Source organism: Periplaneta americana, chromosome 14, assembly GCF_040183065.1.
Source record: "Periplaneta americana isolate PAMFEO1 chromosome 14, P.americana_PAMFEO1_priV1, whole genome shotgun sequence".
Taxonomy (NCBI): Eukaryota; Metazoa; Arthropoda; class Insecta; order Blattodea; family Blattidae; genus Periplaneta; species Periplaneta americana.
Window position 1 is genome coordinate 111,879,524 of NC_091130.1, and position 16,163 is coordinate 111,895,686.

At 33.8% G+C, this 16,163-nt stretch overlaps 1 protein-coding gene across 1 annotated transcript in view; it reads left to right on the plus strand.

Moving 5' to 3' along the window:
* Positions 1 to 247: 247 nt before the first annotated feature.
* The window catches only part of LOC138713677 (uncharacterized), a 33,128-nt gene continuing 17,212 nt past the window's right edge, over positions 248 to 16,163 (plus strand). The window contains exons 1-2 of the mRNA XM_069845949.1: positions 248 to 394; positions 6,793 to 6,865. Of these exons, the coding sequence (XP_069702050.1) occupies positions 356 to 394; positions 6,793 to 6,865 (112 nt within the window). The 5' untranslated portion in view covers positions 248 to 355. The remainder of the gene's footprint in view (positions 395 to 6,792; positions 6,866 to 16,163) is intronic.

Genomic DNA, 16,163 nt, shown 5'->3' on the forward strand with positions numbered 1-16,163 from the left:
TATATAACCAATCAGTACTTCCCTTATGCCATTATAATGGAAATTACTGTATTGAACAGAAATAATACGATATGCTGTTTCACAATAATATATAGTATTATATATTTTATTGTTCTGCAATAGAACGATATCATCAACATGAACGTCAATGTCGTGTTTAGGAAATATCATGCACCAAGGTCAGTTTTGTACCGGGAACGTATTGAATATAAAACAATTGAAGATAAAAATGCCTGTCAGCTGAAAGAGATTGGGGAATGTTTTCACTATATTCGACAATGTTGTGGAAACAAGAGTAAACGAGTTGTACCCTCCAGATGCAAAGAAACCAAATTTTTCTGGAAGTGGTAAGAAGATGCTCAACAAAAACGTCGTGTTCATATTTACATTGTTGGTAAGTGATCTATATTAATTAAAAATCTTAATGAACTAGTGTTTATATCTTTAGTCATATTGTTTTGAATCCCTTGTAATTTTAATTCTGTGACACAATAAAAACATTATCAATTTGTGTGTAATTTGTAAATATTCAATACAATATCAAAATAACTTTTTTTTATATTTTATTTTATGACATAATGTAAGAGAAAATAAAAAATAACGTAACTTATAAATAATGCATTTCTGAAAGCGTTAAATGAAAATAAGTAGACATCTATTGTGGAAATAAGACAAAGGAGATTTCATAAAATTAAATTTCAAAGGAGACACGTTGGAGAGATTAGAATAAACGAAAGTAAAAAATACAAGTTAAACCAAAATTAAACATAAGAAATCTAATGTAATCGTCAGTGAAAAATAGATAACTTAATTTACTCAAAGTGTTACAGAAACGAGGTAACTACACAGAATTTATATTATGGTTCGTAATTGAAAGAAATATTCAACAGCAAAAGAAATGTTTGAAAATAGCATATTGGACTCCAAATACTTCTGATATGATGCCTTATAGCACGATTTGTACTCAATGAACAGACACGTGACTCGCGAGCGGAACAGATTGCTTAGAACGCTCGGCCGCTGCTCCGTACGGAAAAGGAGTGATAGGGGTTAAGAGGTGAAAGAGGAGCTGGGAGTTTACAGGCGACTGAAAATGTATACACATACACAGAAAAAAGATCTTTTTCATATGGAGTTAAAATTAATTGATTTTCTTTGTATTTATTTTGAGCATATATTGGTCAGTCCTATACAGGCTGTTTCCGAATTGGCGTTACGAACTTTCAGGGATGATGGGGAAGGGTACATGTATCAATCTGGTCCAGACTGAGTAGAAAGTTATAAGCAAAAATAGTTGTGTGGAAATGGAATTGTAATTTGGCACCACGTGCCCTCCTTCCTTTAACTTTTGGAACAGTCGTGGGAAAATGGTATGGGCCGGATGTCTTCTACGTGGGTACTTGACGGATGCAATCTGTGAGCTTGTCTACTGTTCCCATTGGCTCATCCATATACGAAAATCAGGTCTGCTTATTCCGCTCTCGTGTACTCCTCCATTTCACTAGGACTGATCGATTATACAAGTTACAAGCGCGTTCAAGTACAACAGAACTCTCTCAAGTCTACAGGTATACCACCTAAAGATCAACGAGGCAAACATCATAATCGATGATGTCATCGAAAGTGTGCTCAACCACATTAAATCATTCAAGGGACGGAAAAGCCATTATCTTCAGTCAAAAAGTGATCGAATATATCTTCCCGACAATCTCAACATAAAAAAATTATGAAATGTGTATTTCACGAAGTCGTTCCGATGTGTCTCATGAATAGTAAAGAAAGATTTTCAGTACCAGATTTAACATATCATTTGGATATCCACACCGGCCGTGACCACAGTCTACTATATACAGTCGCGAAGCTTGAGGTGTTTTTTTGCAAATCTCGTGATGAAGCGCTCCAAGCGGTTAGCAACTAGAAACAATAGACTGTCCATGGTCGACTTTGGACTATGTCGTATTTCTATCGAGTGCTAGTTTGTGCGTATTTCACATTGATGCTTGTGAATTGTTCGTTATTGGTTATAATGATAATGTTAATGGCTAAAATATAATAATTGGAATAGTAATATGGGACAAGGAGGAGACGTTTGCAGTGCTATAAACTGTAGCAACAGTAAGAGAAAGAGGCCAGAGTTATCCTTTTTCCGATTTCCGAAAGATTCAGATAGGTTCCTGGGTTTCCACAAGAATGCTGTGCAGAAACAAAACTGTTAATTTGAAGTTCTTTGTGACTGTTAGAATACATTATAGGCCTATCCTTAAATTTCACAATGAAATGTTTCAGTCTAACCGAAAGAACATTAGATATCGGTTAAAGTTCTGTCACTTAGGCTGCTAAATTTCCAGAGAAATAAAGGTTAGGTCTACTTTTTTTTTCAGAGGATATATTTTTAATTGTAGCTATTAATATTGTTATTATTTTTATGTGTTATTTTACTAAAGACCGTAGAAAAATTAAGTTTGTTTTAATGAAATTTATTGATCACGTTTTATTTTCAATTCTGGTGGGATTATTATTGCTTAGGCCTACTTTTTTCTTAAAAGGATATGTTTTTAATTATAGCTGTTAATGTTGTTGTTGTTTTTATTTGTTGCTTTACTAGAGACGTAGAAAAAGTCTGTTACAGTAAAATTTATTGATCACGTTTTATTTCCAATTTTGGTGTGATTATTATAGCTTAACATCATCCCACTTTGTTAACTACGTAAGCCTATACTACAAGTACCGGTACACGTAAGTTACTCCATTAATTCATATTTACATTATTATTGTAAAGGGAAATGCAAATTAATATTTATTGGTTTCATAGTTAATTATCGCTATAATCTTGAATGAGTGAAGCTATTATAGTAAATTTCAGTTCGTTTTGCACAAACAAAAATTATATTAACTTATTTCTTGCAGGTATCTTCGAGTTTATGGTGGAATTTAATACACTTCATTAAAATAATAAATTAACTTTATGCATTTAATATTTCAATAATGGAAGGAAGGTGTTAATTTTTCCAAAAGAACACGACAACGAAAGTGTAACATATTTTGTCGGCTGCTAGGAGAGAGATCTGCGATGATGAGGCGATAGTAGCGATTCTAGTGGTGGGCAACTACCATGTTTGCATTTTTACTACATATTGAGCTTCGCGACTGTATATAGTAGGCTGTGGCCGTGACACTTGCAGTACATGTGACAAGTTTCAGGCTCATCTCAAAGTTTATGAAAATAAACTCTCTGATAACATTGTGTCTTGTCTTCCTGTACTTGTATACTCGTAGAATGACACTGTATTTGTTTTTTTTCTGTGTTTACGTACCAGCTAGGTCCGATCTGCCTTCTAAGCTTCATACAACAATGGCATATGACGTTGAATATTCCGGCAACTCTAATCATCCTTTTTTGCCGTGTACGATTCATATTTCTACGAAGAAAAAAATAATCAGCAACAATTTCTAAATGTACAAACGAATGAATAAGCCTGGAAATGCCTGGAATGTGACATTTATAAGTGATTAATTTTCTAACTCAGTTTGAGTTGCTATATTAAATATATCGTTAAGATATTTGTAATTTCGAATGGATAAGTTATCATTATACAATGCAATAACATGTCCTCTTAATTGATGTGTTCCCTCCTCTGCCATATAGAAACAAACTAACACACAATCACAAGAAATAACTCATTCAAAGCGGTTTGAACATAATGAATTGGATTTACGAGGGATTCTGAATAAGCCAGTGTTTTTATATTTTTGTCTGGGTGAAATAACGAGGATGCTAATTACATTTTGGGGAGACAATCGTGAAATGATGACAATAGGAACATTATTTACGAGTGTCGTTGCTAGCATAACATGTGATTTGTTTGCTACTGGCGAAATGACGCTGTTGCCGTTTGTTTCAGAAATTTGTGCACGATTTATAGGAAATCATATCCGAGTGGGAATTGAATTGAAATTGTTATTGTTTAATGAAAATTCTGTTTAAGAATATAGGGCTTACTCAGAGGTAAGAACGTGATATTTGAGAAGTAACGGAGTCAGACTAAAAGGTGAAGGCAAAATACTCGCATGAAACCTGCTCCATAGAAATTTTGTTTGTAAAAATTGTTAAAATATATGTAGGAAATAACAATCTTAATTTCGTTCTGTTAATATGTAAAACATTAACATATTTCTTATCTATACTTCGTTTCATAATTCCTGACAGGTTGTTCGTTCCCCAAACCTAAATCCCCTAGGGTGCTATTCATAGACATTTCGCAGCACGCGCTACGAAAGTACTAAGTTAGCCCCGGCTATCCACTGGTTACTTGTACAGAATTCAGATCATATCCTATCGCTAACACTGGTTTATGAATACGAAAAACGCTGATCATCCACCGGAAACCCGCGCTAAAAATGTCTATGAATACGACCCTTAGACTTTTGGTTATTAAGAACAGCCAGGTCAGTTTCAAAGAGTGCTTGGTTCCTTACGCCGAAGGGCAGAGGAATTCATTGCCTTGAATGGACGTCACAGTGAGCACCTCCTGTGAACAAATGTCTGGCGGAAAGTCAAGAAACGCCTGAAGGATATAGACAGGCAAATAACAGAAGGGGAATGTAGGGATAAGGTTGCTCTGGAGATCCAATCGATGATCAAAACAAATTGGGGAACCGAATTATATCTCTATGGAGGAAGCAGAGAAGGTAGACTGGGTTTAATCTGGTTTCGTCTATGAGCCTGGAGGGCACTTAAAATCGTCAACGAAGAGGGGGCGAGAATATGTCCTCTTTGCGGTAGAGGCGAGACATCACACCACATTTTATCGGAGTGTGAAGCCACAGAAAATCTGAGGAAACGATTCCTGCCAGAGTCCTTCATTACATCTAGCAGGGGGCACTTGGCAACATACGATATATTAAATAACGCTAAATTTTGTGACAGTGTGGGAAAATTTATGGCAAAATTTCGACAGTTGAGGGGGGAACTGGCCGAGGGGGAGGGAGCCGAGGAAATAAGGGAAAGAGTTATTTATTAGTGTTATTAGTGTTAGTGAGGTAATTAGGGGATAATGTTCCTTTTGTATTTATTGTGTCTTTTTTTTCTATCTGTATTTTATTGCGTGTGTATGTTTTTTATGTATTACCTTTATATTTATTATTTGGATTATTTGGTGCAGTTTCAATTAGGGATTAAGGTTTATATATATGTTTCACTGTGTGTTTTTTTATATCTTACATTTATTTTATTTTTATTATTTTTGTGAAATTTGTTTTGAAGTTTCAAACTGTGCATAGTTATAGCACGAATGGCCGTACGGGCTCGTGCGAAGGATTGTACATGAGTTTGTATAATTTATTATGCATCAATAAATGCACTTTATCTATCTGTCTAGCCTATGAACAAGTGTTCATATCTCAGAAAGTATGTGTTGTAGGTCCCATGTTTACTAGACATTATTTTCTTGTTTTGATGCATACTAGCACCTCCTAAAATATTGAATACTTTTTTGTAACACCCTGTATATTTTCTTGTAAAGACACCATAGTTTCGCATTTCGTAAACAAACTTACACTTGGAAGGAAAGCTTTTAAATGAATGAGCAGAGAGAGTAATGGGGTGCAGATAAACAAGGGGTGCTATGTCAAAGGAAATGCGAGTCTTGTTGGAAAAATTGCGAAGATGTGAGGTGAAGCAGGTATTGAAAATAAAAAAAAAGAAAAGCGTTCTTTCTGAAAATCATGAAAATTTTCGAAAAATTTTTTTTTTGGCTATTTCACTTCTTTAGAATGTATATTTTCACACTCTAAATGGATTCAGTTCAATTCTGATTATAGATGTTTGTCTTTTTTTTAAGGCTTTCAAAATTATTTTTTCATTAAGGAATTATTTTTTTACAAATTTCTGATTACAAATCTAATAACGTTTTGTTCTAAAGTTGGCTCTCTGAAGTTACTAGATGAATGTAGCGGAGGGGAATTTCACTTTACATAAATATTCATTTTACTTTCAAATACATTTTTCCGTAAGTTTATTTTTTTGGTTCAACACCAACTTTGTTATAATAATAATAATAATAATAATAATAATAATAATAATAATAATAATAATAATAATAATAATAATAATAATCCGTGGCGCTACAGCCCGTGAAGGGCCTAGACCGACCAGCCGGCTGCTGGCCTCACGCCCACATGCCGAAGCTGAGGTGGACGATCATCCAACCAGAATGGAGGTATCGTGTGCTTAGCAAGATGATCTCCCCAGCTGTTATAGCTGGCAATCGCAACCGGATTTCGCTACCTATCGTAGCTCCCCAAGTGCATCACGATGCTGGGTGGGCACCGGTCCCATACACTGGCCGAAATTTCATGAGAAAATTTCTGCCTCCATGAAGACTCGAACCAGCGCGCATTCCGTAACACGAGTCCCAGGCAGGATGCCTTAGACCACGACGCCACGGCGTGGGACCCCAACTTTGTTGTACTAAATATTAATCAATTTGGATGAAATTTTTACTGCAAGTATTTATGAGGTAGCTGCATGTTTCTATGCATTTATTTTGTGAGAAATTTTGCTAGTTTATTTTATTGATATGTTATTATTAATTGTAAGGAAAAGTATTTTTTTTTTAATTTCAAACAATTTATTCAAAGTGAATAAATGAGATCTTTGATAAAATGAATGCATAGAAATGTTTCTCTGTGTCTTGCAAAAAAAAGCTTAAGAATTCAGATCATCTGCTAAAATATTGTCATTTTTAGTGAAGTGTCCCCTTAGGTTTCATCGTTTTATGTTTAATCTTGCAGATACTTGCTCTCGACGGGTTTACTCTGCCGAATTCAGTGGACAAATCATCTGTATACAAGAGCTCTTCGAAAGGTGAAAGCTAAGTGATGACAAGTGTATATGGATTAAATATTTCAAAATTTATGGAATAAGGAAAAATATATATTTTTTTTTTTTTAGATAATAAGAGTTTAGTAGCATATTTAAAATGGCAGTAATTCACTTTTTGTTTCTAAATATCATTGCCAAATATAAATATTAATATTTCATTATAAAATCGAATTCTTAAATGTAGTTGTTAAAACTTTTATACTCATTAACATTAAAATAGCCTATGTGACAGCTGTCGAGAAAAATAACACTGCAGATTCTGTCTCCAAGTATGTAAATTATTCACCAATTAAGTAATATGGTAACCTAATTGAAGGGTTCGAGCCATAGTGGGCCAAGCGCCATTTATTAAAAACGGAGAAAGCAAGCTTAAAGTTAACTGAATACCATTAGTTTAATGAAGATTGACATGTCATTTAGTTTTAATGTTCATACTTTATATTACTTGCTATATGTTTAACTAAATTATGGTAATCATTTAATTTTAACCCTTGTTTCCTCCGTTTTTAATAATCATATGGCGCTTGGCCCACTGTGGCTCTGACCCCTTCAATTATGTATAGTAAAGGTTTTTTTATTAATTTGTCCTACAGAATAATATCTGTAATATTGACAATTAATATATGAGGAGAAAAATTCGCTCCGGCGCCGGGGATCGAACCCGGGTGTCTTGGTTCTACGTACCAAGCGCTCTGATAACTGAGCTACGCCGAATTCAATCCACAGCACCGGACCGAATCTTCCTCCTTCAGTTTTCCCTTTGTGGCCGGACCCCAAGTTAGGCATATACGTTGACGTTTTTTTTAATGTCCAAATCAACTGCCATTATACACGGGGCGCACTCAACTGAGTGACTGTTGGCCGGGATTCCGCAGTTAAGTGCACAGTAATCTGTACAGAAATATGCACTGCTCGCTATGAGAATGTTAAAGATTTTATTAATTTGTCCTACAGAATAATATCTGTAATATTGACAATTAATATTTGAGGAGAAACATTCGCTCCGGCGCCGGGGATCGAACGGGGTTCGAATCCGGGTCCTTGGTTATACGTACCAAGCGCTCTGACCACTGAGCTACGCCGAATTCAATCCACAGCACCGGACCGATTCTCCTCAAATATTAATTGTCAATATTACAGATATTATTCTGTAGGACAAATTGACATTTCCCCCGTTAAAGTAAGTACAGTGCATATCTCTTTCAGTTCTTTAGTAAAAAATCTTGGCATTCACATGGATAATAATCTCAACTGGGACATGCAAATCACAGAAACCTGCAGGAAAGTATATTCTATTATCTATGTGCTAAAAAGGGATAAATGTTCATCTCCCCTCTTGCTTAAAAAAGTCCCTTGTGCAGAAGCTTGTATTTCTCTATTTTGACTATGCTGACATTTTACTGACTGACCTCTCCAGCGACAACAAAACTAAACTTCAACGTGCTCATAATTTGTGTGTATGTTTTGTAAGCAATGTTCGTAAATATGATCATATTACGCCATACCTGGAAGCAATAGGTTGGCTTAAACTAGATAAGAAAATAAATTTACATTCACTTCTCTTTCTCTTCGAAATGTTGAACACTTCTATTCCTTTCTACCTGTCGTCTCGCTTCACTTACCTTTCTTCCCACCACAATCTGAACACACGCTCTCGTCATGAAACAATACTAACAATACCATCCCATCGCACCTCCTCATACTCATCCTCTTTCACAATAGACGTGCTAAGACTCTGGAATTCGCTACCTGCTAGCATCAGGGACTGTCGAAATAAAATTGAATTCAAACGCAAACTTACTAGGCACTTGGTCAGTAATTGATTTCTTGTAAATAGTTTCCTTAATCTATCACAAAATATTCCAATATCCAGTAATTTCATCACTATACAATTTTGTTATTCTAGGTTTAATTTGTAATTCAGTAAATATAAAATGGTTTGACATAAATTACCTTTCTATCAACGAAAATAAAACCATAATTATTCCATTCTCATTATCTTAAAAATGTAACAAACCTCCTACATCTATATTAAGTATTAAATTACATAATTCTGATTGTTGTCTTAAACAGTGTAAATGTCCGATTATTAAAGAGTCCTCTGAAGTTAAGTATTTAGGCATAATTTTCGATAATCATTTGAAATGGAAACAACGCATTAATTACCTTTGTAATAAATTACGTAAAATAGTATATTATTTTGTTTTATTGAGGAATTACTTGTCAATAAGTTTATTGCGCACAATATATTTAACTTTATTTGAATCGGTAATTACGTATGGAATTATAGGATGGGGTAGCTCATTTAAATCTAATTTTAATCCACTTTATTTATTACAGAGAAAATAATTAAAATATGTCTTCATAAACCTATTGATTTTCCATCTCAAAATTTGTTTTTAGACTTTAATGTACTTAACGTAAGACAAATTTATTATGTTGTATTAATAAAATTCATACATAAAAATCGAAATAATTTTGAATTGTATTCTCATAGTTATGAAACAAAAGGTATGAATTCTTTAAGATTGTTTGAACCAAAATGCAACACTGTTACAGTATTTAATCATAGAGTAATTTATGCCCAAGAATATATAACAAATTTATATTTAAATATCCTAATCTTGTAAATTCTAATAGTTCTAGTATTAAATTTAAAAAGTTATGTATGAATTTTATAAAAATTGAAAGATTGTAAATTTAAATGTATATACTATAATTGCATAGTAGACATAAGACAAATTGTATTGTATACTTATTAATTTCAATTAAGGAATCCGCCCCTGAGCACGAGTTCTCCTCTTTCAGGGGCGAGCTAAAGTTTTTTCTGTATATATTATATGTTATGTTATAATTATTAGCAAAATAATAAATAAATAAATAAATAAATAAATAAATAAATAAATAAATAAATAAATAAATAAATAAATAAATAATACCGGACAGCTAGCAGTTTTGCGTGCGAACGACGCTGGTGCTGCTACCTACCTGCCGGTGTGGAGATACTCGCGAAACAAGCTGTAATCAACTGCAATGTATATTGTTGCTGGGCTAGTTAATAGTTTTATTAATTAGTGCTGTGTTAAAATGTCAGGGTGTACTCGTATGTGTGCTGTTTATAATAATTGTGACAATTGGAGCATTACAAATTGCTCCAAATCGTACTTTCGATTTTCGATAGTTCATAAAACGTGAGTCAACAACGTTCTTTAGTAGGCCTAATTCCTTCGTCTTTGTGATGATAGAAAAATACAAATTAGTTTTTTTTTTATTTAGACCTAATAAATGAATAGAAGTTAACATGTATTGGGTTTTAAGGTTTTATCAAATTAAGTTTTATTGTTGTCCATATGCCTTTACTAATTATTACAAGCATCAGATTACTATCAATTTTATCTTTGCAGTTGTCAGCAATGCGTATGTAAAACATTACTGTAAATTCTTTTCTAATATCAGATTGATTTTGTCTCGGTAAACCAAAGAAAAAATATGTTAACAATTAATTACGGAAAGTAATATGAAGAATGCAATATTTCTCATAATATGCAGCTTTTATATAAGAAAATAATTTTACATTAAATATTATTCAACATTTCTTAAGTGTTTCATATATAATTCCACATTAGTAACTCACGTTTTAAAAGATAGTCCGAATCTCGCTATGTTAATATTTGTATTTGTGGACGTAATTCCATCCCTCTCCTCTAGATGTCAGGTCCGCGATATTTCGCACTCACGCCAATGCTGTTAGTATACAGCTATCCGGTATTATTATAGTAAGGTATTTGACATTACTACAGATAAATTATCTAGCTTTCATTAGTCAGGTAATCTTTTCGTACTTTGGTTTTTATTGTAATTTTTTGTAATTTTATTCTTCATATTACAGTATATTTGGAATCTCCTGGTAGAGGGGCAGAGAAGACCTAACCACAGGCCTTACAGCCTTATCTCTACCAGGTTAAATAAATAAATACTAATATATTCGTCCTGCTATTATCTTTAATATTATATATTAAACTAATTTCCTTTCGGAGTCATAGGGTCGATTTCTAAAACGAGGTCTAGACCACGACCATGGCTTTAAACCGCGTTTGGATTTATAAAACGAGGTCTCTTTCATATTTCTGAGCCACGGCTCGAAACCATGGTCTGAAACAGAGACCACGGCTGGGGCAGGTTTAAAACCATGGCTTCATGTATACAAGACGGCGCAGTAGATCAGCTGGATGATTATTATCAAAGGAAAATTTGTGTATGCGAGTATTAAATCTCCGGATTAGAGTGATGAGAGACAGGAATAATCCTCTGTAACTATATAACGACGATAATTTCAGGCGAATATTTAGATTTTCAAGAAATCAACGCAAAATTGAGCAAGAATAATAAATAATAATCTGCAACGAAATGCAACAGACGGCGGGTTGATAATTTTGACACCTTCTTGTTGCTCTCAGGGAAGTAAGATATAATATTTTATATTAATTATACCTTTATGCCTATAGGAAGATATATCTTAAATCTTAGTTTTTACAGTAGTTTTGGACATTTCATTTAATACTCGAAAATGTTATGGGCCTACAAGAATATGAAGCAAACGTGATTTTGTCTTCTTATTTTAAGTTTTATGCTACTGGGGCTTTCCATGTAGTACTAGCCTATTATATGTGAAAACAGAACCATACTACATTTTAGTTTCAATTGAATTTGTAATCCAGTTAATGTTTAGGTTATTAATTCCTTAGAACCGGATTTTCAGGTTGTTAATGTTGGTAATAGTTATGAACAAACGATAAACTACAACATAAACGCGCGACTTGTGCTAATTATTTGGGTAATATCATTCTGGTATACCTAAAAATCCGTTCCCTATTAAATACTAAGTAATGCTAGTATTTTAAACGCACGTATATTCCCTAAATATAACAATACCTTAACTTAGAACAAAAGAACGTGACTTACTGCAATTCAATAAAAATATTAATCCCGATGTTCATTTATTTCTAATATCGACTGTTTACAGGGATAAAAATCGATTCTTAGCTCCGTTGCCATATATAAAACCCACGAACCTCGGTTTCTTCTCAAGCCGCGTCTCGACTTCGTTTTAGAAATCGCATAAGGATTCAGACCTCGGTCGCGGTTTAAAAGCCGAGGTTTGGAACCACGATTTCGTCCGTGTTTTAGAAGTCGATCCTAGGTGTGTAAAGGTGCGTACACGCTTAGCGAACGAACAACGAACGAACGACAAACGATTGCATTCGTTGATTGAAATCGGTACGTGTGTACATCGTTTGGTTTGCCTTCGGAAGTGATCCGTCGCTTGTCGGTACATCAAAGGAAGTTGGTATTCGTTGTGGACGGGATTTGCCACTAGCTTGTAGTTCGTAGCAGAACGCAGCGCTTAGTTCAATTTCACGAACAGGATGTCGAAACTGGAGTGGACGGAAGACGCTGTTATAAATCTTATTAATGCATATGGGGAGCAGGAAACTTCGTGGAATCCCAAGCATCCTACTTACCACAATAAAGTAAGAAAACATGATGTTTGGGAACCTATTGGAAAGATGTTCAGCTGCAAGATAGGCGAGTCAAACACGTGCAAAATTTGAAAATTATTTTCGTTTATTTATTTTCAGTGGATACATGTTTTTTGTTTATTGTAGGGAGCAGAAGTCAAGAAGAAAATTGAAAATTGAATCCCTACTGACATCATTCCGGAGGGAAAGACAGAAGTCCACAAAAAGATCTGGAATGGGAAGTAATGAAGTGTACGAGTCAACTTGGTTCGCGTATAAACATATGTCGTTCCTTTTGGACAAATTCACGCCCAGGAAAAACAAAGTTCCAACCTTGTGCACACAAAATAAATTATTGGCACTGAAAAGTGTCTTTCCGTAAGCATGATGCGCATACGACAGACACAGACAAATCTCTCTTTTTAGTATTTTAAGATAATTATTGTCAGTGAGGTATCCGTGTACTGAAACTTTCCCCTGGGGCCTATTTCATAAAAGTAATAATTTAATACCATTACTGAAAAGGTAATAAGATTAAGTAATATTATTACTGTTCTGTTTCATAAAAGTAATAGTTAATAATATTATTTATTACTGTAAACGCTCATATTATTACTAAAATAAATAACAATATTACTGAAGTGTTTCATAAAGCAGCAAAGATAATTAAATTTATTAATAATATTAACGTTAGTTCCATGACTGTATTTTAAGTAATAGTTTAATAATTTGTAAAAAGTTAATGCCAATGTACGGTTAGATTTTGAAGATAAAACCGTGAAAACATTTGAAATGGATAATTCTGACTCAAATAGTGATGAAGAGAGAGTGTTTGTCCGACGTCCAAGAAATTTTAGACAACGAATATCCTACAACCATATGCAAGAAAGTTACGAATATAATGAAATAGTTGACCTTTCAATTCCAGAACTTTTCGCAAAAAACTCTGTTTCTTCAAGTTATTTTCACGTCTTTTCCCCATTTTAAAAAGCATCAGAGACAAAATGAATGACTAACAAAGTCCCTCTACATACTTACAAATACTTACAAACTGTTATAGGCGCCAATGTAGATGGACCAGGCTGAAATTGAAAACTATCTTATCTAATTGTAAACGAGGAACAATTGGAAAGGGTGAAACCTAAATTGAATTCAATTACAGTATAGAACTGTTAGAGAGTAATTACTGTATATTTTACATTATTTTATGTTATTTGAATGATTGAACTTAACGTTTTTTCCCTCCTTTCTCGTCATTTTTTAAATTATAATAATTGTACAGAAATATATGCCTATGGGACATTTACATCACAAAATTCAGTAATATTAATATTTTCTGTACCTATTGAAATGTTTTTCAATGTATACTTGTGACAACCTGAATCTATATACTCTTCACTAATTAACATTGTGAAGATCTTGGTGAGCCAAAATCTTTTGCAGACATATATCAACAAGTAGATCTATTACAAAATATATGGACTACTTTAAACCACCCCTATTGAGGGCATAAACTAAAATTAACTTACGAGATTTATAGGTACCATATCTACAATTCCACATTACAATCTCTAATTGGAACATATTTGCATTTTGTATAGTCAGGTAACTTCTTGAACATACTGCTTACAACATAATCAGCAATAAAAACCCATTAAGACAATTTCAGTATGTTCATTAATTTCGTCATAACATTAATCTTCTACAACATCCCCACCTTCAAACTCAAACACGATATTTTCTAGGAAGGACTTCACCGCGTAAGTACTTATGTCGTTATTGCATTACTTATTTATTTTTGGTAAAAGAATAATTTTTATATGTATTTATTTATGCATGCACAATAATTTTTAAGCCTTTTTATATAAGTACTTGCGCAGTATTCCGAATTATAACGGAACTTGAAATATCTTACATAAGACGCTTTGCAGGGTCCACTAACCCTGTCGTTAACACTGTCCTTAAGGCTGCTACAATATTGTCATCAAAAGTTCCCACTGCTCAACATTTTCATGTGGTACTCCTTTAGATAACGAGGTGCAAGTTTTACACACACACACACACACGCTTCTGTCAATGTTTTTGGAATTGCAAACTTTACAACAGCAGAGACGTGAACAATTAGGAATGATAAATATCTGTTCACAATATTTTAGATTTATCATATTGTTTCTTTTACTCGTAAATCAACTGAATCAAATAACAGAAACAATAACTTCGAGTTGCAGTGATTTACAATCTTATCTGAAATAAATTGTCTCCCAAAACTTCACACATATTACGATTTACTCTGCTGTTGCTATTAAAGATAGTACTTCAAAACTGATTTCATTCAACAACTGTTAACAGAGAGAATAATATAAATAGCTGTAGAGTGCAGACCAACTTGGTTATGTTTGTCAGCCTTAACCTCAAATCATCTTGCTACTGTACGTATTTTATGACTCGTGCAAAACGTTTGTGAAACAGAATTTAGTCGGTTAATAAAATTGTTTTCATGACTGTAATACTATTACTTAATATTATTACTGAATTTATGAAACAGGACCTGCACTTGCTATAATTATATTTTCGTCTGCTTTTATAGCGGAGAATCAGCGAATGTGAATGTTTTCTGACAATTTGCTGATGATTTGTACGTCGCTTCAAACAGCGAACGAACAACGAAGTTTTGCTTCATCATTCGTTCGTTCCCTAAGTACGTATGTATCTTAAAAAGAATTACGAACAAATTAATAATATTCCTTTCGAAAAAAAAATCGAAAAAAATCGAAGGAGAATTGGGAGGAAAATGTAAAAGGTACGCAAAACGCGTCCTTGCAAGGGGTTGGGGGCTATACAAAACTAAATATGTGAGCTCCAAGCCTGTTGGCCACTAGTCTCACTCCGGATTCATAACCTACTATGTTATATAGGAAAAGGAACGCTAATCACATGAGAGTTCTAATACAGAAATTATGAGAATGAAAAAAATACAGAGAGAAATTAAACAGAACAGACATGGGATATAGTAGAAGGACAGCATAGTGAAATAAAACAATACTGCATATCAATACTGAAATTACGTTTAAGACAGTGTAAATCTTTTAAGTAATGTTTGTAGCAAGAGAATATGTCGAGTGCTGCCATCTACGGATGGAAGAGGGAATGAAGAACACTTAACCTTAACTGCGGAATCCCGGCCAAACAGTCACTCATTTGAGTGCGCCCCGTGTATAATGGCAGTTGACTTGGACATAAAAAAAGTCAACGTACAGTATATGCCTAACTTGGGGTCCGGCCACAAAGGGAAACACTGAAGGAGGAAGGTTCGGTCCGGTGCTGTGCATTGAATTCGGCGTAGCTCAGTGGTCAGAGCGCTTGGTACGTAGAACCAAGAGACCCGGGTTCGATCCTTGGCGACGGAGCGAATTTTTCTCCTCAAATATTAACCTTCAATTATGTGTTAAAAATAAAAACATACTGAATTCTGTGGTCTCTATTATTAACCACAATATGTGGAGAATTATTTCGCAGTTTTAGAATAACATAGACAGTGGTTCTTATGTACTCAATATATTTTCTGTAACATGTGTGTAAACTGTGTAACATAAAGTTTGTCTTTTGAAAAAAAGGGTTGTAATGTAGAAATAAAGATTGTACATGTAGGCGAATGGCAATTCAACGATGCCTGCAAATAAAACATTTAACTTAACTGTACAAAGTTGTATGCAGTGTGAACAGTAAGTAATACCATTAATATCAGGGTGATATACTTTGAA